This window comes from Stegodyphus dumicola, chromosome 8 (assembly GCF_044657685.1).
Source record: "Stegodyphus dumicola isolate Sdum_Otavi_A_Nest chromosome 8, ASM4465768v1".
NCBI lineage: Eukaryota > Metazoa > Arthropoda > Arachnida > Araneae > Eresidae > Stegodyphus > Stegodyphus dumicola.
The window spans coordinates 41,536,787-41,558,268 of record NC_140775.1 but is presented as its reverse complement, the minus strand read 5'-3'; the positions used below and the strand labels follow the sequence as shown (position 1 = coordinate 41,558,268).

Below are 21,482 nucleotides of genomic sequence, written 5' to 3'. Positions count from 1 at the left end.
TGCAGCATGGCGTTGATGCAAGTATGGTTCCTTAGAACCTGGAAATTTAAGGTTATGTTGTCTGTTAATAAGATGATGATTACTGTGTTTTGAGGTCAGAAAAATATATTGTTGATTAGTTTTATGTAAAGAGGATATTACCAATTAACACAGCTGTGTATGATAGATACTATAGTGAAGCGGTTCTCAACATTCAAATGTTCTAAAAAACATTCAAAAACTTTAGTACCACTGCAACATTTTACAATGATTATTTTTCAATTTCTCAATAGAAATATTAAAAATTGCACAACCTATTGGACATTCACATTAAATATGCACACATAAAAAATATTAGATTAAGCATCAGTTACCAGTTTAATTATCAACATTTAAGTTACAATACTTTAATTCTAAAATTTAGTACAAAATTTGGATAGAGATCAATTTCTTTATGTCTGATCTTATTTCACTTAGTTTTAACCATAAATTAGGGTCCACTTTTAATTTTGTTCTGTATTTATTTTTTAAATATAACACGGAAGAAAATCCTTGTTCACACAAATAGGTTTTGCAAAAAGGCTATAAAAATTTAATAGCTTTATTTGAAATGCCTTTAAATTCTTTTTTTTTTTTTTTTTTTCCCAGCTCAGCCAAATGGTAACAAGTGTGTTATTTTTAAAATCATCAGTTAGACTTCAATCACGGGAAATTTCTATCAATTATTCTCTTTCTTCCAGAGATAAAATTTAAGGTACATTTGAGCAAAATGTATTTCTAATCCAATTTTCTTTTTCATAATCCTCGGGAAAATACATGTTAAAATTATTTATCAATGAAAAGCAATGATTTTTAATGTCAGCTGCTAACTATTTGTTTATTTTCAAATTATTTTTGGTTAGGAAACTTTCTAAAAATGGTATAAAGCTTAAAATATTATTATCCAACTCTTTAATTATTAGCTTGAGTTTTTTTATCATTGCATTTATTTTATTTTACTGGTAAACAAATTAACACTTTGTCCTTGTAATCCTAAATTTAATATATTTAACTTTCCAAAAATTTCAACTAAATATGCTAAATGCACCCACCATAATTCACTAAAGAAACATTTTTGCAATTCAAGTTTTGAATCACTGAGGTAAATGTGAATTTCAGACTGAAGTTTAAAAAGGGGATTTAAAATTTCTCTGGATAACCACCTTACTTCGGAATATAACAAAAGGATTTCATATTACTGTCCATCTCCTGGCATAAAATCATAAATATTCTTTAAATTAAAGCTCGACTTTTAATAAAATTAATAATTTTGACAGTTTGATTCAAAATGATTTTCAGGTTTTCGGAGATTGTTTTGGCTACTAAAGCTTCACGAGGAACGGAGCAGTGAGTAAATTTAGTTTCAGGTGCGACTTTGTTTATTTCAGAAATAACACCGAAATGTTTTCCTGTTAAAGCCCAACATTTGTCACTGCATACGACAATGCAGTTATTCCAAGAAATATCATTCTCAGGCATGAAATTATTAATTACTTTGAAAATTTCATTTGCAGTTGATTTGTGTTGAAGAGATTTACAAACAAATACTCTTCAGCAATTCATTTATCATCTTTGAAAGGTACTTGTATGTAAACTAATAATTGAACAAAATTCGTTATATCAGTACTTTCATCCAACTGCAATTTGAAATATTCACTGTGCTTTAGTTTTTGAAAACATGTCTCTTGTATGGAATTTACCATTTCATGGATTCGTCAACTTACTGCATCATTAGATAACGGAATATTATTAAGTTCATTAGCTGCTTTTTCATTCAATAATGTTAAAGCAATATCTTTAGCTGCTGGTAATATAAGGTTTTCTCTAATAATGTGGGCCTGCCCAGTCTTGGCAGTTCTTAGACTTACTTGGTAACTAGCTTCCAAAGCTTTTTCTCTTGAAGTAGCAAAACCTTTCATTATTTGTTTATTATTTGTGAATGCAAATCTCTTAAAATATTCTTCAGATCTTTCCTTTAAATTGGCATGTTTAGATACAAGATGTCTTCTGAGAAACGATGGTTTCATACTTTGGTTAGATAACAATTCACCGCAAATAGCACATTGAGGTTGAGAGTCTGTCCATTCCAAGTAAATCTAAATGATAAATAACTTTCTTTATATTTTCTGTAAACAATTTTTCTTTTCTCCTCAATATTCTTAGTGCTAGTAGATTGTCCTGGATCCATCACTTTTCCGCTTAGTCAATCCTAGCCATTTTTCTATTTTGAATATCTAGGTTCCCCCCCCCACCACCACCACCACCCACACAAATATTTAAATGCACATTATGTTATGAGTTCTTCAAAAACAAAGGATGATGTTCTCAAATCGCGTAGAAAAGTAAGGAATACAAAAGCAACAAGAAGACAAAATGCCTGCTGTTAGAGATAACAAATTGACATAAAAACATTATTCTAATTGAAAATAGAGCAGTATGAGCACCGAAAGCATGGCAAATAAAGTGTAGATATGCTAATAAATTGATCAACTCTAAGAGAATTAATGAGATACTGTAGTACAGTCTGAAATCTGGACTCGTTGGGATTTTGGCGATTCCGGAATTGGGATTTTTCTGGATGTTAGATCATCAGTTTAAATCTAGTAAGATGGCATGTAGAAATTATAAAATTAAAAATATGAAATCATGATTTATGAAATAATGAAGTATTTATGATCTAAAGGGTATCAAAATTTACAAAAAGAAAAGCTTAATATTTATTTGTTTACCTTATTAAACATTTCTCTCAATGTAAGTTAAGTTGCTTCATTTTTTATGCTAATACTTTCTCTTTAATTCTGTAGACAGACATAATCTCTTGTTTAGTTACATTGTTGAAGTCCTGTAATTGCTGTTTCGAGAATTCCAACTAAATTGTCAATTGAAATTTTCTCGTTTTCAGTAACTTCTCTGTCACTTTCTTCACTATTCATAGCGGTGTTTTCAGGATCTAGAACCATACTACAGATTATGCCATTCATTAATTAATTGTTGATTGAGAAGCATTGTCATCACAATGAAAAACTTCTTTTATATCATCTTCATTTATTACTGCTTCTCCACATTTCTTTGCAAAATCTCTTAATTGGAAAATTTCATATTTGTTTTGGGATATCTGAAAACCTTTAAAATTAGTGGCTATCATCATCAAATTTAGCTATCCATCACTATACATATTTTGGCTATGCATCATGAGCTTGGCGACTAACAACAAGTTGTTCTGTTAAATTTTATCTTCCTTCTATCTTGCTTCTTTCTACTGAGACAAGCCTGAATTCTATGAGTTTAGGTATTTATTATACTTATGTCTATGTCTTGCACATGCTTAAGGCTTATCAGAGTTCTGAATAAATAAATTCTGCCACTCGGTGTGGCCATATGAGCCCCGACGCTGGTTGTGGGTTTATGTGAATAACAAATCGGTTATTCTTAATTCAGATATCCCTAAATGTAATCTTCGGGTCTATGAGTATCATTAACAAAATCTATTTATAGCACATGGAAAGAAATTTTTGATAAATTTTTCCTCATCAACATTTTTTAGTGCATTTAACTTAAATCTGTAATCATTGCCAACACAAAAGGTTACCATACTCCTTTATTATTCAATTACTAACATTAATTGTTTAGGTATTGCTACATGAGTCATTACTCAAGTTGTCATGTTTTGATAAACATGCGGTGATAAAAGGAAAGCATAATAAATAATGATTCACAAGGTTGGCGTCAGATCAACGATGTACCTATGTGGAATGTTTCAGTTTGAGATGGGTGCCAAGCAGATACGCAGCAACATAGCCAAATTACTGATTGTACAAATTTATGCTAAAATGATTGTTTCTTCAATAGCAAGGTGTTTTATTTAGTGTCGAAGTGAAATTAAGAATTGGGACTCTCCAGATGTTTTAGATCATTCCAGATAATGGACGTCTGGATTTCGGACTTTGTACTGTATTATCTTTTGATAGGAACTTATTTCCGGTTAAATACAATATCCATTTTTATTACATCTTTTAAAAACATTAGTTATGAACAAATTTTTTTATGTCTAAAGCTTAAAGAATATTTGTGAAAGTCTATGAGCGGCTGTTGGCCTTGAACAAAGCTCAGATCGCATAAATTTACGAGTTTTAGAGAAAAAACTTAAACAGGATGTTGGGGAATTTAATAGTTAAAAATACATTGTTTCTTTGCATACAACCCATTTTTCTCTTGCGTACCAACAGTGGTATGCACCAGTTGAGAATCGCTGCTATAGTGGATTGTTCGTGAGCTGCTTTGCGACATAGTCATAATTATCATCCTGGACTACTGACAAAGAATAAGGATGTAAAACCTATGACTTGGGATTAAATGTCCAAAACATATGAGACAAACATAAAAGCCTGTTTTTGAATAAGCAGGTTTTTCAAAATAATATATGAAAATAAATTGTATTTTTGAAATAATAAACCACGTAAAATTATTTTCTGAACATCCCTTGTTATTTTTGCAAACCAAACCTTATGTATACCTTAATTACATTAAAATGGAACTCAACAGATATGGTAATGCTAAATAATGTACCATATTTTAAAGAAAACAGCTTTGAATGTTTTTTCATTATATGGAAACTGGTGCAGGTTATGGAAATTATGTGGCAAGATTTCACTGTCACAGATGTGGCTGCATAGAAAACCAATTTAATCCATCATTGGAACTAAGCCCCAAAAATAATTATAAATGTTTGGGGATTTTAAAAATTTAGCAACTGATAAGTCTTGATGATGAATGCTATTGTATAGCAGAAAATGAACGTATTTTAAAATAATGTATTTTGCTTCATTGAAAAATTGTGTATGAATTAATAGTTGTATGTTAAGGAGGGTCTTGCTTTCAAAACATTAAATGCATTCATGTTATTCATTTAAAATTTATAAAAAAAACTATATATCAAGCAGAAATTTTAGCAAAAGAGTTTAATTAATATAATTTATTCCAAATAGGGTACAGTCATTTTGTATAAATAAAGGAGATTTTGAATATAAGCCCTCGTAAAAAGTCTAAATCTTGATATGAATTTAAGTGTCTGCTTTGTATTTAAAACTTTGTTGTAGTGATGTATTTTAAAATTAAGACAAAAATTAAACAAGGTTTATTATGTGTGTCTATTAAGTGGGGAGTAATATAAATTGTTTGTTTTATGGGAAATGGAGTTTGTGAAAAAGAAGACTTGCTTTCGTTTATTCAGAAATGGTTTTTGTTCTGAAAAAAGAAAATTTTGATTCCGGAAAGTTCCTAAATAGGGTTATAAGAATAGTTTAATTAAAAAGCACGGAAGTTACCCTGAAAAAAGAGAAATATGGAATAAGCATGGTTTATATATAAAAGCAGATTAATTTTTATTAGTTCAAAACACCTTTATTTAATTAAGACACAATAACATGCCGAATAAATACTAATTCAGAAGTCAAACAACAAAAATCAGCGTTATACCTACAAAATTTTCACAGGACTAGTTTCGATGGTTTTACCGAACCATCATCTTCAGCTGCAAAACCGCAAATGAACAAGATAGGAAATAATGATTAGATAAGATAAGAAAGCCTGGACAAGAATAAGCAAGTGGCGCCATCTGTTGGCGAAACCAGAACTAAAACATAATTTCTCTAAAAGCCGAAGGCAAATTTGGATTGGAATTAGGATCGTTAACTAGAACAGAAAGATTTTTATGAATGTGAAATGCCTCTAGAAAATCCAGTTCTCCAATGGAAGATGTTTTTTGAATAATTTTGGCAGCAGAAAAATTGAAAGTGTGATTTTCGGACCAACAATGTTGAGCAACAGAAGACCTCTGTGTTTCTTTTTTTCTAACATATGCCTCATGTTCTTTGACGCGAAATTTTAATTAATTATTTTAATTATATGCTCTTCCCAAAATTCATAAAAGTGGTATTCCTTTCCGCCCTATTGTATCAAATTTAGGTACTGCCTCGTATCCTTTAGCTAAATATTTAGTTTCTAGATTTTCCACTCTATTAGACAATAACATTTACACCATAAAAAATTCAATAGAGTTTGTAAAAAAGGTTAAAAACATTTCTCCTAGTAATTTACTCATGGTTTCTTTTGATGTAAAATCATTATTCACCAATGTCCCAGTGGAGGGTGCATTAAGATGTCTAGAAACCAGACTTCGCGAATTTCATTTCTCTTGCATCGAAATTGATGAGCTAATTTCTCTCACTCAACTCTGTTTGAAACAAACACATTTTGTTTTCCAAAATAAATATTACAAGCAAACTGAGGGATTAGCCATGGGAAGTCCCCTCAGTCCCATCCTGGCTGATATCTACATGCATTATTATGAATCAAAATTGTTTGAAACTTTAAACTTCCCGGCATGGTTCCGCTACGTAGACGATACTTTTACCCTGTTTGAAGGTAATAAAAATGATTTAAATAGAGTTCTTTCAACAATGAATTCTATTGATCCTGCTATTCAGTTCACTTTTGAACTTGAGACTTGCAATTCTCTTCCGTTTCTCGACATTCTGGTCACACGTAACACATCCAACTTCAGTACTACAGTTTACCGTAAACCTTCATCAGTTTGCCTTCCACCACACTTTAAATCATGTCATCCGACTAAACAAAAGTTAGCTTCATTTTATTCCTATGTTTTCCGTGCTCTTCAAGTTTGCTCCTCCAAACTAGCCCTTGATGAAGAACTAAATTATTTAAAAGCAATAGCTATTGACAGGGGCTTTTCACCCAACATTATTAATCAAGCAGTTAAAAAATTCTCATCTCAACACACTAAAAGCCACACTCTTATTTTAGGAGATTATAAAAATTCTGTTGTCATTCCCTTCTTTCCATCAATTAGCTATAAAGTTGCACATATTTTGCAGAAATTTAACTTTCGGGTTGTTTTTTCTCCCATCAATAAAATTCCAACTTCTATACTCAAGGACCCCATTCCGGATATGAATTCCTGGGGTATTTATAGGATTCCTTGCCAGTGTGGTTTAATTTACATTGGCCAAACTAAGAGAGCCTTAAAATTTCGCGTCAAAGAACATGAGGCATATGTTAGAAAAAAAGAAACACAGAGGTCTTCTGTTGCTTAACATTGTTGGTCCGAAAATCACACTTTCAATTTTTCTGCTGCCAAAATTATTCAAAAAACATCTTCCATTGGAGAACTGGATTTTCTAGAGGCATTTCACATTCATAAAAATCTTTCTGTTCTAGTTAACGATCCTAATTCCAATCCAAATTTGCCTTCGGCTTTTAGAGAAATTATGTTTTAGTTCTGGTTTCGCCAACAGATGGCGCCACTTGCTTATTCTTGTCCAGGCTTTCTTATCTTATCTAATCATTATTTCCTATCTTGTTCATTTGTGGTTTTGCAGCTGAAGATGATGGTTCGGTAAAACCATCGAAACTAGTCCTGTGAAAATTTTGTAGGTATAACGCTGATTTTTGTTGTTTGACTTCTGAATTAACACCTTTATTTATTCTCAATCAAAAAATGTCTGTTTTCCTCCCATCTTTGGATGTATTTTATGTAACATTTCTTTTTCTGATGTTTATTTTAAGTCTGAGCTCAAACAAATAATTTCAATGTCATGAATAAGGAATTGATTACAAAATAAGTTTGTAATTAGAAAAGAGGTCAAGTTCATAGCCATTTTTATTTGTAGTTAATCTTATAATCTTTGCAGCATTTTTTTGTTTTGTTAAAAAAGTATCCGTAAAGTATACAGGGTATCCCAAAAACATTGACCTCAGCTTTTATTCCTTAAATATGATTGTAGACATGTAATATGAATTATAAAGTTACATAAAAAAGGTACAGAATTTTATGAAATTGATTAAAATTTTCTGAGAATTTTGAGAAATTTATATAGCTCCTGCACAGAAAAATTCTCATTTAGCAAAATGTGCCTTATACACCAATAAGGTTATGTACAAAATTTCAGCATTTTGTCATAAAAGTTTGCAGAGATGTGTTTAAACAAAACTGGTGAGGGGTTGGTTGATCATAAATTAAAATATAAATGCTTACATCTAGATTGCACATGATGGGATGCAGAAATGCATCATAAGCATATAAAATATGGCTCTCATCTTTTATTTTATTTACAAATTTACTAAACTTTGCTCCCCGAAAAAAATTTACATGATGAATTACAGAATAAAACTTTCAAATTGCTCAGTCAATGAACATTAAAACAGCTTAGAAGTGTTTGCATATGCAAATTTGTGCCACTGATCGGTGCATCACATAATTGTAACAGATGCATCATTACTTGAGAAAGTTGTTAGTGCTGTGTGATTGGTCAGTGGCATCTTCAATACTTCACATTTCTGCATTTTGAGAGTATAATTACACTGTACAAACAGTATGTTGCAATGCAGCGATGAGGAACTTTTTGAAATGCTAATGCTGTACAGTTTATGTGATTGCAAAGCTGATGAAACTGCACGAGAATTTTAATGTAAATTTGCCAATTCTCAACATCCTTCTCGGAGATTCACTTCCTGATTAATGCAACAAATGCATGAAAGGGGAAGCGTAGATCCAATAGCTGATCCAGGTAGGCCCAGACTTCATTCAAGTGATGAAGAAATTGATATTTTGGCTTACTTTTATAGCCATCCACACAGTAGTGTTCGTGCTTCAGAAATGAACATACCTCATACAAGAGAGTGGTGATTATTGAGACAAAATAAAAAGCATCCAATTAGCATGCATGGTGTGCAAGGACAGAAGCTAACAGATTAGTGATGGCATGTTGATTTTTGGAACTGGGCTCTTAATCAGCAAGATTCAAATTCATCCTTGTTGGAAAACATAATCTGGACTGATGAATGCTGCTTTAAACGAGACAAATGCATAAAGCTTCAAAATGAGCATTTCTGGTCTGAATTCGAATCCATTAGCATTAGGGAAAATTCATCATCAGAAACAATTTTCTGTAGATGTATGCTGCAATACTTTCAGGAATCACTCTCTAGGGCCCATGCTGTTTAATGATTCTTTGACGAGAAACAAATATGTTAATGACATTTTGAATGCTGTTATTCCTGATTTTATGAATGAATTACCCCTAGCAATACTTCCTCATGTTTGGTATAAATAGGTCGGATCTCCAGCTCACCAAAAACAGCTGTGTAAGACTGGTTAAATAAGGAGTTTCCGAGTAAGTAGGATTGGCTTGCAGGGTCCCGTTGAATTTCCCCCTAAATCACCTGATTTAATATGCCTGTGGATTTTTATTTGTGTAGTCATTTATGCACAGCTGTCTATTCATCACCTTAAATAAAACAGAATTGGAACAATGCATTCAAGATGCTTGTCGCAAAATAACCAAACATTAACTTGATAGAGTATCAATCGAATGCAACTGTGTATCAGCATGAATGTAAAACATTTTGAACACGCTTTCTAGTTTTTGTGTAAAATTATTACTTATACTCAGTTTAGACACTTTGGTACCAATAAATAGCAGAAGTGTTATCTATTTATGCAACTTCTGTTTTGTCTCATAATTTTGTGTATGCCCCCTGAAATGCAATCATTCCATTAGTTTCCCCCCCCCTCTTTTCAAACTCATATCCAGGCATTGAAAAATGCTTTAAGTCAGCATACTTTCTTATCTCTGTGGTTGTTTGAGACAAATTCTTAAAATTTTGTATATGACCTTATTAGTGTACTAATTTAGAAATTTTCTGTACGAGGGCCATATAAAAATATAAATTTTATTCCTTGGAAATTTTAATTGATTTTATAAAATACTATACATTTTTTATGGAACTTTGTAATTTATAATATATGTTTATGATCATATGTAAGAAATAAAAGCCGAGGTCAATGTTTTTGGGTTTTGGGTGTATTGTGTCAAACACTGGAATTGAAAAAGATTTTTTTAAAATTTTATGTAATTTTTTTCACTCAGGCAGTTATTTAGATATAACTGTAAAAAAATAAAAGTAATTTTTAATAAGTTCATCCTGTAGTTAAAATTGATTTTTTTTTTCTTTTTAAAAAATAAACCAAGTATGATTAGTTTTTAAGCAATTTGTATTGAATAATATGACAAAAATGCATACATTTTATAAATTATGTGTGGTAAAATTTATATTAAGTGCTAAAATTAGCATCACATTTTTTTTAACCTCGTTTTCACATGCATTTTTAAGTGTACTTAATGTATCAGTCTTTGTTATGTGTCATTTTGCATTCTTATTGCATTTAATTTGAAAATTCCTTTATTTAAAACTATAAATTTTCATTTTTTGCTTTTTTTTTTTTGGTAGTTTAATCTTCTGTAGTATAACTCGTAGGTTATTCTTTAAAAATTCGTAACTTTATTTATAGAAAATTTTCACATTAATGTATTAAAGTTTAGAATTAAACTTATTCATTTTTTGTAACACTGAATTCGATGACTTACACGAAATGCTTTAAAATACAAAAGTATTTTTAAATACTATTTTATTAAGAAACAGAAGATGTTAGAAAACAGAATGAAAATTTCTTTTGGATACTCGTCAAGGAATTCGGAATGCTCAGACACTGAAATAGAAACTACTGTGCTTTTTTTATTCAGTATATTTTATGTAATTTTTAGAATAAGCCTGCTGCTGAAAATATCAAAAAAGCATTTTCATCTAAAATTTAATCTGTTCTTTAAGAGCAAACTGCTCTTAATCTGTTATTCAAGAATAAAGTAGTTTTTTTTTTAAATTAATTTATTTTTTTTAAAAATATCCATAAATGTAATACATGAGGCATTGTAAAATCAAATTGTTTTCAGTGTTAATATCGAAACAAGAATAAATGCCAGAAAGGCAGCCAAACAGTCCTTGAAATAAAGGTAGCTGCTTTATAAATAAATGCCATGATTGTAAAGGATTTTTAATTAATATTCCTTATTTTTATCTTTGATTATTTATTTGAATTAGAATACTCCGTTGCCTGTGAATATCTATGAAAATCCTTTTCTTAGAACCTGTGCTGGAATACAAAAAAATGATACTGAAATTTTCAGCAAGGGATATGAAGCTGTCAGCTATAAGCTTTCTAACTATTTAAAATTATTATACATTCCATGAAAATGTTTTCCTATAGTCGGCAATGAATATATCTTTCCTGAAATTTGCATAATTTTTGGACCACTCCTTGGTGTTGCATTTTCGATGCTGTAAAAGAAATTTGTTGGACCCACTTTAATAACCATACAAAACTCTCTCTTGATACTTTTTTAAAACTGTTCTGTTGTTTATGATTTTAACAATCATTTTCAAGTATTTCTTTCTATATTCATTCACATGACCTTTTCTAAATTGTCTTTTAATGTGTATGTAAAATTAAGCTTACCGTCTTCATTAAGTAAGATTCCTTTCCCACAGACCTCTGACTATCATGAATATTTTTATCTTTTTTCCGTAGAAGCTACTTTCCACTCAGCTGATTTTATATTATTCCCATTATTGAAACATAATAATTTGGACATGTATCTTTTCATCTTCTATAATTGAATGCTATTATTAAGTTAGTTATCATTGCCTTCATGAGAGTAAATAAAAATCTATCTATTCTATTTCCACCAGTCTACAATGTATTTCTTATTTGTGTTCTTTCTAATAGAAATTTCAAACTTACTTCATTGCTTGATTCTTCCATAAAGAATGTCAAGACTGAAAGCACATGATAAAAGTGTTTTTTTATAATCCCATGTCCTCAGAATTAGTCTAGATTTGTTAATGTTAAATATTATTGTTGTGCTCACTTAGAGGTATATGGTTCTTATTTGGCAAGATCTTTAATGGTTTGCCAGATTTACAAGTTAGTTTTTGTGTGTTACTATTAGATCTGAATCAGTGATATTCTGGATTAAATTCAGTAGTGAGCCCAGAAGAAGTGCAGTGGAACTTTAAGATATGAGCTTAATTTGTTCCAGCATTAAGCTTGTATAGCGAATTTCTCGTATCACAAAACAAACTTCCCCATTGCGAATAATGGAAATCCAGTTAATCCATTTCAAACCCCCAAAACTTTCATCATACCTGGTGTTTTTCAGAGAAGGTCCAAGTATAGTGCAAATGATAGCTTCTGACACTGAATCGCCTTTTAACTGCTTCTCATCAATCCACACTTCTCAACATCTTCTAGGAGTTTTGGACGGTGCTTTGAAATAATGGTAACTCTTTTGGCCACATCAAGTTACTTAATTTCTTTCTTCTTCCTCAGAATAGTGCAGTTTATTGATGTCAAACAGCCGTAAGTCTTTGCCAGTTCCATCACACTTACACTATACTTATGTGTATCTATGATTTCTTTCTTAATTTCAATGGGCATGGCTTCCTTTTTTTTCTTCGAGCTTGACAGCATTATCTGAGGCAACAGTCTTCTTGGAAGGGCATCTTGAAATAATTATTTTCACATTAAATGTAAAAAGCAATTAACTCAAGCGCACAACACACATAGGTCAAAGAACACTGAGTGATCTGGGGAGGGTATTCTCCAAATTGAGCCCGATTGGCAAATGCGCCATGCATACCACAGCCTAGCTTGTTTCTCATTACTCAAGTCAGTGCTCATATTTAGAGATGAATTTTTCACTCATCTTTCCTTGCATCTCGAATTTTTTGTATTTAGAGGTGCTCGTATCTCAAGGTTCCACTGTACAAATTTTTGTAAGAAAATAACTTCCCTACAAAATTTGCTCATTTGTGATCATGTCTTGTTTATTGCTCTTGTTCTGGTTCAAAATTTCATCTCTGTAAGAAATTAAATCTTCCACTTAAGTTAAGCTGTGAATTTTATAGAATGCACCTTTAATAATGTGAGCCTTCAATGAAATGCATGTCTACTGTGCTGAATCCTTAATTTACAGATTACACATTATTATATGATTGACTGATAATTTCCCTCCCTTGTTATAGTGTTAATTTAGAATCATATTTTGTGGGCATATTGAGCTGTTTATTAAAAAAATGAAGAAAATTAATTCACATCAATTGCCTTGCAAATTTTTACTCATTAAGGTATGAAACTTAATACACGCAGCAAAAATAATTGGATTGTACTGAAACTTTGCATGAAATTACCTTTTGTCGTAACACTTACAAAATTAAAGTTTAGAGCTCAGTGAATGGGTAGCTAGACCTACAGCACATTAGCAACCTGAAAATACATTTAATCAGTGAAACTTAATTTCAAGAGAGAATTTTTTTTATTAGATTTTGATGTGGCTACTTATTGTGACCTCATATAATGCTTCTCTGTTAGATTTGTGCTTATCAAAATAATTTTCACCACTTCCCTTACACATTTTTTTGAAAAATATTGCAAAACATCATCACATTTTTTTATTTTATTATTATATACAAGGAAATGAAACAGAACAATATATGTTGGTTTTAAGTTGAATTTTTAATTTTTTAGAGGTGTAAAAGCATTTAGTTTTAATATTAGTTTACTATCCCGATTTATCTCGGGCAAATGGAAAAAAGTTAAATATTAGTCTTTGTATGATAGTTTTTGAAACGAGGGACAGCACAAAGTGATACCTGACATTCTGTACACTGGTATCTGGTCTCTTTTCTTACTGGCTTACCTCTGGAATCTCTTTTACGGGAGCAGAGAGTACACTGTCTTGTTGGACTTGATTTTTTTCAGTTGCAGGAATAACATTTGGAAAATGCCTTGAGCTTAACCTGAGTGGTAAAGCACTAATGCTGGGTCTTCCTGATGTTGCAGAAAAATCATCACGATGATTTTCTGAAATTATTTTTTCAATCAGTTCCATTCAAAATTGTTTAGGTGATCGTGAACCTCCTGCTTTACAGTACAAGATATAAGAATTCCACTAGGCCAAATTCAATAAATGAAAGAAAATCTTCTTATAATATTTTCTCCCTCTTTTTCTGGATGTAGAATAAGCAGCTAAATGTTGGTCGACTTCATCTACAACATCCATTTTGTCATTGTAGTCAACTACACATTTAGGCCTGGACTTTGTTACTCCCCGTTTATTTGTCACATCCTACATTTTGATTGTATGTATTGTGGAAATTAGACTACCATCCTTCTTATCTTTCCATTTCATTACAGTTACTTTCCCTCTTTGATACACAATAATTTCTCCTTTTTTCAATTTTTTTGTCTTTAGTTCTTGAGGTAAATCTTTTCTATTCAATCGGAGTTTTCCACACACATCAGTCTTCCTTTTGACTAACGTATCAGCCAAACCTGTCAAGTTATAAAAATTGTCTGTCGTAAGACAATATCCTTTGTCCAGCAGTTGTTTTGTAAGAGTCATCACAACTCGGCTGACATAGAAAGCTCATCGAATGAATTATCGAAATTAGTTCCCTTCTCACTATATATAATGGCATTCCACCCGTACCCATTCTTAGATTCGCATAGTAAGAAACTCTTTATTCCAAATCGCGCTATCTTCAAAGGGGTGTACTGCACCCACCTGAGTCTTCCTTTATAAAGAAGTAAACTTTTATCTATTGTTATATCTTTTTCAGGTATAATCGCACTCTGAAACTTCTCAAGTAAATATTGCAGAATTGGCCATATCTTATTTAGTTTTGGACAAGGATGTGTACTTGCATCATATGCATCATTGTTGCTGAAGTGGAAGTTTTGCTTTATCTGACAAAATCGTCTGTATGACATTGTTTTTGCAAAAAATGGCGTATTCAACAACTGATTTTTACTCCAATAATCTTGCAGATCTGTTTTATATATATATATATATAATACCTTGGAGAATAGTTATTCCCCAAAAAACTCTTATTTCATTTTGAGAAGTAAAACAACATGGTTTTGAATGCAATCTATGAGCACGCTCTTCTGCATATCGATTTTTTTTCAGTTGTAATAATGCTGATCAATTCATTATCAAAATATTTATAGAAAAATTCCAAAACATTATGGATATCAATATTGAAATTCATACCTGTGTTGGCAGTAAAAGCAAAATGAGCAGGTGCAGGTGGCAACTTCGTTTTTTTAATTGTACACCATTGATGAGCTCTCGGCAAATCGTCCAAATCCGAATCACTTGAACTGTCGTCTTCAATAAGGCTACATACAGAAGAATCACTCCCACTGTTTTCAGTGTCCACCTCTTAATAATCACTATCTGAAAAATCATTGCTTTTGCTATCTTGCATCATCGCCATTATTTTACTTTTTTTTCAATGCAACTATACTTCTTTGTACATTACTAACTCACAAGCTGCCATATACGATAGGGAAACACATGACCAATCCCACCAAAAGAACCGCAAAACCAACGAAACTTGGCAAACTGCCAGTTAAAGCTGAATATTTCCTTTCATTTATTTCTTCCAGGCCGAGAAAAATCATGATAAAACAAATCTTACTGAAAAATTCTGCTTCACCCGAGTGTTCTCGATAATAATTAGCTGCAATATATACGAACCCGAGATAACTCAGGGTAATCAGCCAAGCAGATTATGTCATTGGAATGAAAGATGCTGCATGGGCAAAATGTAGAATCATTCGACATTTGGATCTGAGCAGCATAGGAATTAGACAGTGCTGGCATGATTGAGTGAGCAACTGTAGATCTCGATTCATCAAAACGGCAGCAGTTGATCCAGGGACATACAGAATGAGAAAGTAGTGTGATTATCAGACTGCAAATTATGTTAATCGGTGTCAGTGGGTAACATCCTCAGAAGTGAATGTTAGAATCATAGATAGGTAACTCAGTGAGTGGAATCTGCAGTTGTGCCACTATTACATTGCTTACTTTTCACCAGTCAAGTACGACTGCAATAATGCTGGGAACCAGTGCAGGATTTACGTATAAGCTACACAAGCTATAGCTTAGGGCCCTCACTTTCTTGGGGGGCCCCCAAAATTTAAAATATATAAAGGGCCCCATATCTCAAATAGCTTAGGGCCTTATCAAGTCTAAATCCCTGAGCACAACTGATTAGGAATTGCATCGCCTGGATCAGTCAGTGACCAGTCAGGTGTGTTTGAAGATATCCAAAATAGTGCTGGGATCCTAACTTTAATATCATGTACCATATAGGCCAATGATATCCAGTTACAGACTTTTCTTTTGATATTGATATCTCTTTTATAGTCATATTTAGCTTCTGCACAACAAAGAGATACATTGATGAAATTCTGTGGCTTATTATTTTGACATTTCCTTTTTGTTACTTTAGGCTCAATTTTTAACAAGATAATACTGACAATATGCTTGCCATACATTTCTTTGACCATCAGTTATCTCTCTGCAATACATGGGCACTGACTGAAAGATGCCTCAGGCTATCCGACATTATCTGCAGATTACTCTATAATTTGGTAAGGAGCTAGCTTTAGCTTCAAAGGATATCATCTGCTGGGTTTATGATGATATGATATGTTGGATAACACTTGTCATTCAGGCCAGAGCTGACTTACTTACTTTTTGTAGCTATTTATTTTGAATGGCCATGCTGTTTTTCTGTAATCACAGTTATTTCTTTTTCTGCATATGTACATAAAAAAATTACCAATTGTTTTATTGTAATTGACTATGTTTTTTGATTAGCAATAAGTATGTTTTCCCCCTTTGTGTTTTCAAATGTAGTGATCTGATTCCATTACCATTTGTGATGTATTTCCTTGCATGTAATGTAAATGTAAGAAGTTTCTCTCTCAAAAATGCCATAAGACATAACTTTTGAAGATTTCCTTGTGACTAAAAATAATCAACCACATTTAATCGTCAATGTTGTGTAATAAATAACTTTTTTAAAATGCTTTTCTGCATTGTGCAAAATTTAAAAATATTTCTTAGTTATTTCTCAAATCCTAGGCATTTCAAATAAAAGTTATCCAGTGATATTTTTAAAACATGATAAAGTGTAATTTTATTCAAAGTAAATGGCAGTTTATGATAATTTCTTGAGTTTTATCTTACATTTCGGAATAACATGTACATTTTTCTAAAGTTATTTAATTTTATTTTAGATGGAGAAAAGGAAAATAATCACAGATAAAATTCAAGAAAATCTGTTTCAGCTCAAACCACGCACAGAACGTTTACATCTAGAGCGAAGCCAGTAAAATAATTTTTTACTTCTTTCCAAAAATCTGAATATGAAGGTTATATACACATATATATAAACATCGATAGGCAATGCTATGTATGAAAACGACTAAAAGTTTTTTTTATAAGCTCAAATGTCTTCTGTATTTTAAATAGTTAGCTTTTTCAAAACTACTTTTTCTTCATGAAAAATAACATGTAACTAGTTTTTAACTGAAATCATATGCCTTTGTTTTTATTTGTGAATAATATATTATTATTATATATATAATCTACATAAGGAGGCCCCTATACATAATACCTGTACACAAGATAGTTTATTTCATTCTTTTCAAAGTGGTTTTGTTGCATTTAAGAGTTTGTGAGGCTAAAAATATTTAAATTATTCTTCACGAAATCTTTGTTTTGAATGTAATCTGCAGTGCTGTGATTGCTGTGCTAGTTGCTTTAAACTGTATGTAGTGTATCCTATGCTAGATTACTATAAAAGGCAGAAATGATGCCAGTTTAGTTTCAGAAATTGAGGTAAAACAGTAGTTAAAACTGTTATGAAGGCTTAGTGTTGCAAATGCTGCAAAAGAAAGATTTAGTGCCAGATTTCTATGTAAATGAAATATAATTAATATGATGAAATATGTTTTGCTCACATTTTGCACTAAACTAGGGAATTTATTTCATTTGCTTTTGTTCAAATTTGATACCAAAATGAGGATTAGCTGCTATACGTTTCTTTGATCTGTGTACAGCAGCTAAACAGTGCTGCAGGGGCATAGAAAAGTACCAGTGTAAACATACTTTATATATAATCAAATTTAAAAGAAGATAAGAAAATATAAACTAAAATGTAATTCATAAAACTTGTAATGGTTTTATTCAAGATATTAATATGAAAATAAAATTCTTGTATCTCTCTATTAAAATTAATGCATTTTAAATAAATAATAAAAATGTCTGTATATATATGTGTGTGAAAATTCTGAAATTCTTTTCGAAGCTAATAGTTTTTCCTCAACTTTAAATAAGTACAAAAGGAATGTAATAAAACTATATTTTATAGTAAAAAATTTTAACTTTGGTTATTTGCATCTGAATAGTCTTTGATGACTTTATAATACATAATTCCAAATTCAGTATTTATTTGAGGTTTGGTTTTATTTTTGAATTTTCTTTGCAAAAGGTGTGCTAAATTTTTATTTGTAATTATTAGCTACAAAATTAATAATAAGTAATGAACTAATAATGGTTCATACAGAACTATTAATTGCTAAAACAAGCAACTTAGTTTTGTATTTTTCTCCATTATTTAGATTCATTAGTAATAGGCCTTTATAAGGTCATCTAAAACATTTAATTTGCCCTTGATTATGTCCATGAATTTTGAACTTAAAGTTTAGGAATGGAATCATATTTAGCATAACACAGTATAATGAAAATTGTATGAATTAAATATTTAGGATCAGTATTTAAAAAGATATTCCTTATATTTCTTTTGGATATCCTATATGTTAGTGCAGATTATTTTAAGTCTTGAAATTTGCTGCTTCAGTAGCTAGAGTTTTAAAAAATACACTGCTTCAAATACTTTCTTTTTCAGTCTGTTGCTACAAACTGTATGTGTTTGAAAATATGCTGCTCAAAATAGCCAAAAGTAGATATTGCAATCACATCACTGAATTTATAAAATAAAATGCAAATGAAAATTGATAAAGTTCAGAAATTTCAAGGTTTTGAGTAATGAAATTTTATTTCTCGTTATGTAAAGAAAATTCATCCAGTTTTGAAATGTGTAAACTGTTATCTGAAGTCTAAATGAAAGTTTAGAATTTGAACAATTAGATCAAAATCCCTCTCTCATGTGATTGATTCATATATAGTTAGTATTGAATAGTTTGAATCCACTGTAATTTATTGTGTACAAAATTGTCACTGCTCATTCTGAATTCAGAAGCATTAACATTTCTAAGCAATTTGAATAATTTATGTGGTAAATTGATACTTCTTTTGTAATATTCTTCTAGTTCATTGAGTAAAAAATGTGGGCTTCCATATGTGATTGTTCATTAAAATAACTTCATAATTTTCATATTTTTTCTCTTATTTCATGGTGCAAAATTTGTTTTCAATAACACATTATTTTAAGTAATGAACAAATTTCATTCCCCCCTTTCTTTTACGTTTGTGCATTAACATAGGACACTTGAGTTAATGACTTTTTATTTCATTGTGTTCTTATTCATCTCAGATTTGGTTTTATTAGTCTTACACTGTTTTAATCATGTATATAAAAGTTAAATTTTTATTTTTTACAATGTTAAATTTTGTTGTTTCAAATAAATTTAAGTTTGTTTTAATGTTTCTATCTAATTTTCAATTCTCCTATTTTATTATTTCTAATTAAAATTTAATTTTAATAATCTTTTGTTTCAATTTCATATTTGCTTTGATTTAATGTATAAATTGCTCATATGCCTGTTTCAGGTCTAAATTACTTCCAGAAAATTTTTTGCATGGTTTAAAAATTCAAATTTATAATAATCAAAATTTCCTTTAAATATATGGAGGACTTTTATATTGTATTTCAAAAGCTGTGACTGTCAATATTTCAAAGTGTGGAAAAAGTACTTTTATTCATTTCAAGACATTTGTACCTTGTATAAAAATTTTAAAAATAAAAATTTTTCTTTTGGAAATTAAAAATGGAGATTTATTAGTATAGTCATTCTGCATAAGGTGTCTGTTTTTTATAATTTGAAATAAATAGAATCATGATATTTCATAACCTGAAGAGGGGGGAAAACGCCATTTCTATTAGTTTATCTTATAAGAATTTTTTAGCATTTCCAGGCAAGCAGTTGAAAATCAAATAACTATATCATGCCTGACAAACATCAAATAACTATATAAGCCTGATAAACATATAAAATTCACCTTTAAAATTAAGAACAATATGATAAATATTTAAACCAAATAAATAAAATTTTGTGGGGGAAGCTAAATGCTGTATTATTTAAATAGCTAACATTCAAAAGATGTATGTATCTGCATTTCTAATGTGCAACACATTCTGGATGTATTCTCGTGTAAATTGTAACTCAGGGAAGAAAGCAACTTTTAGAAAGCCTCTGTATGACAGAGGAGAGGCAGTTTCTTCCCTGCAGTTATTTGAGGCAGTGATTACCTCTTGATATTCAGAGCATTCAGGTATTTACCATTGAGTAATAGAGATTTAACTTAGTTTGAAGGGTTAAAAATATATATATAAATATTTCAGAGTATTAATGATGAAAAGTACTACTTTTTAAAATTATATTTTGTTCTAAATGGAACAAAATGCTATTATTGTTTATATACTCAGAAAACTGAATAAGATGTTTTCACAAATTTTTATTAACATTGCATGACATTTTAAAATAGTCTGATTTTATTTGGCTAACAATTAACAAAAATTAAAATCAAGGTTTTTTATATTAATATTAAACCATGTGTAATTTCTTCTCTGTTTGTGGAAGCTGATTTTATATGTTCTAAAATAAGACATCTTGCTGTCTTTATAAGAGAAATCATGTCCACAAAATAATAAATGCTTCTTTTGAAATTTATTTCAAATCAGAGTAGCTTTTTAAATAATTTAATAATTAATTTTTTAATAATTTAATAGTTCTACTTAACAGCTCTAATTTTCATATAACAGAGTTTTTAATATAATAATAATAGGAAGGAAAATTAATGAGGACAAGGATTTATTAATATTTTTAAGACTTGCTACAAAATTATCATAAAGTATAATTTTAGCTGTTTTTTACTGCAAAGCACTTGAGTGTTATCTGTCTAAGTAGAATGATACCTTAGGGAAGGATTTTCTGAGGAAACTGAGTTGTATTTGTATTACGTATGTTGCTTAACAAGTAAATCATAGGTTCGAAAATCTGAGCCGACACTTTTTAAAAACACCAACATTTATTTTCACCCCATTTCTAATTCTACAAAATCTTAAATGCAACTAACTATCAAACAGAAAAGCAGACGTAGACGCAATGATGCATCTGGGCACGTGATCCTCGTGACAGACCAATTCTTTAGGGTTGCCATAGAAAGGCAGTGTGTCGGCACAATTCTCCCACCTTTTGAGTGGATGGCTACTCAAAACATAAAACTTACATCAATATAAATGATGGTTATATAATAAAGAAAATTACTTAATACTTAAATCATATTACTTGAAAACAAAATTAATACTGATAAATAATACAACAATAATAGCACAACAAAATAAATCGTAATAACTAAAGACATGAATTAACATTATTTGTGATTTTGCAACTCTACCACTACTGGTTGTGAAAGGAACTTGATCATTTTGAGTATTATCTATTA

The 21,482-nt window shown here is 30.5% G+C and overlaps 1 protein-coding gene across 6 annotated transcripts in view; it reads left to right on the top strand.

The window, feature by feature from the left end:
* Window positions 1-21,482, top strand: part of Taz (tafazzin, phospholipid-lysophospholipid transacylase) — a 241,944-nt gene that overhangs the window by 59,570 nt on the left and 160,892 nt on the right. For 4 of the 6 annotated variants that reach the window (XR_015042547.1, XM_085821769.1, XM_085821770.1 and 1 more), the window contains one exon: window positions 17,030-19,805. The exons of the other annotated variants lie outside the window; for them this stretch is intronic. Coding sequence is in view for 2 of the 4 variants with exons in the window: in XM_085821769.1 (XP_085677895.1) it covers window positions 17,030-17,125 (96 nt within the window). In the remaining 2 variants the exon portion in view is untranslated. Of the gene's footprint in view, window positions 1-17,029; window positions 19,806-21,482 lie in introns of those variants that run through there. 6 annotated transcript variants of the gene reach the window in all.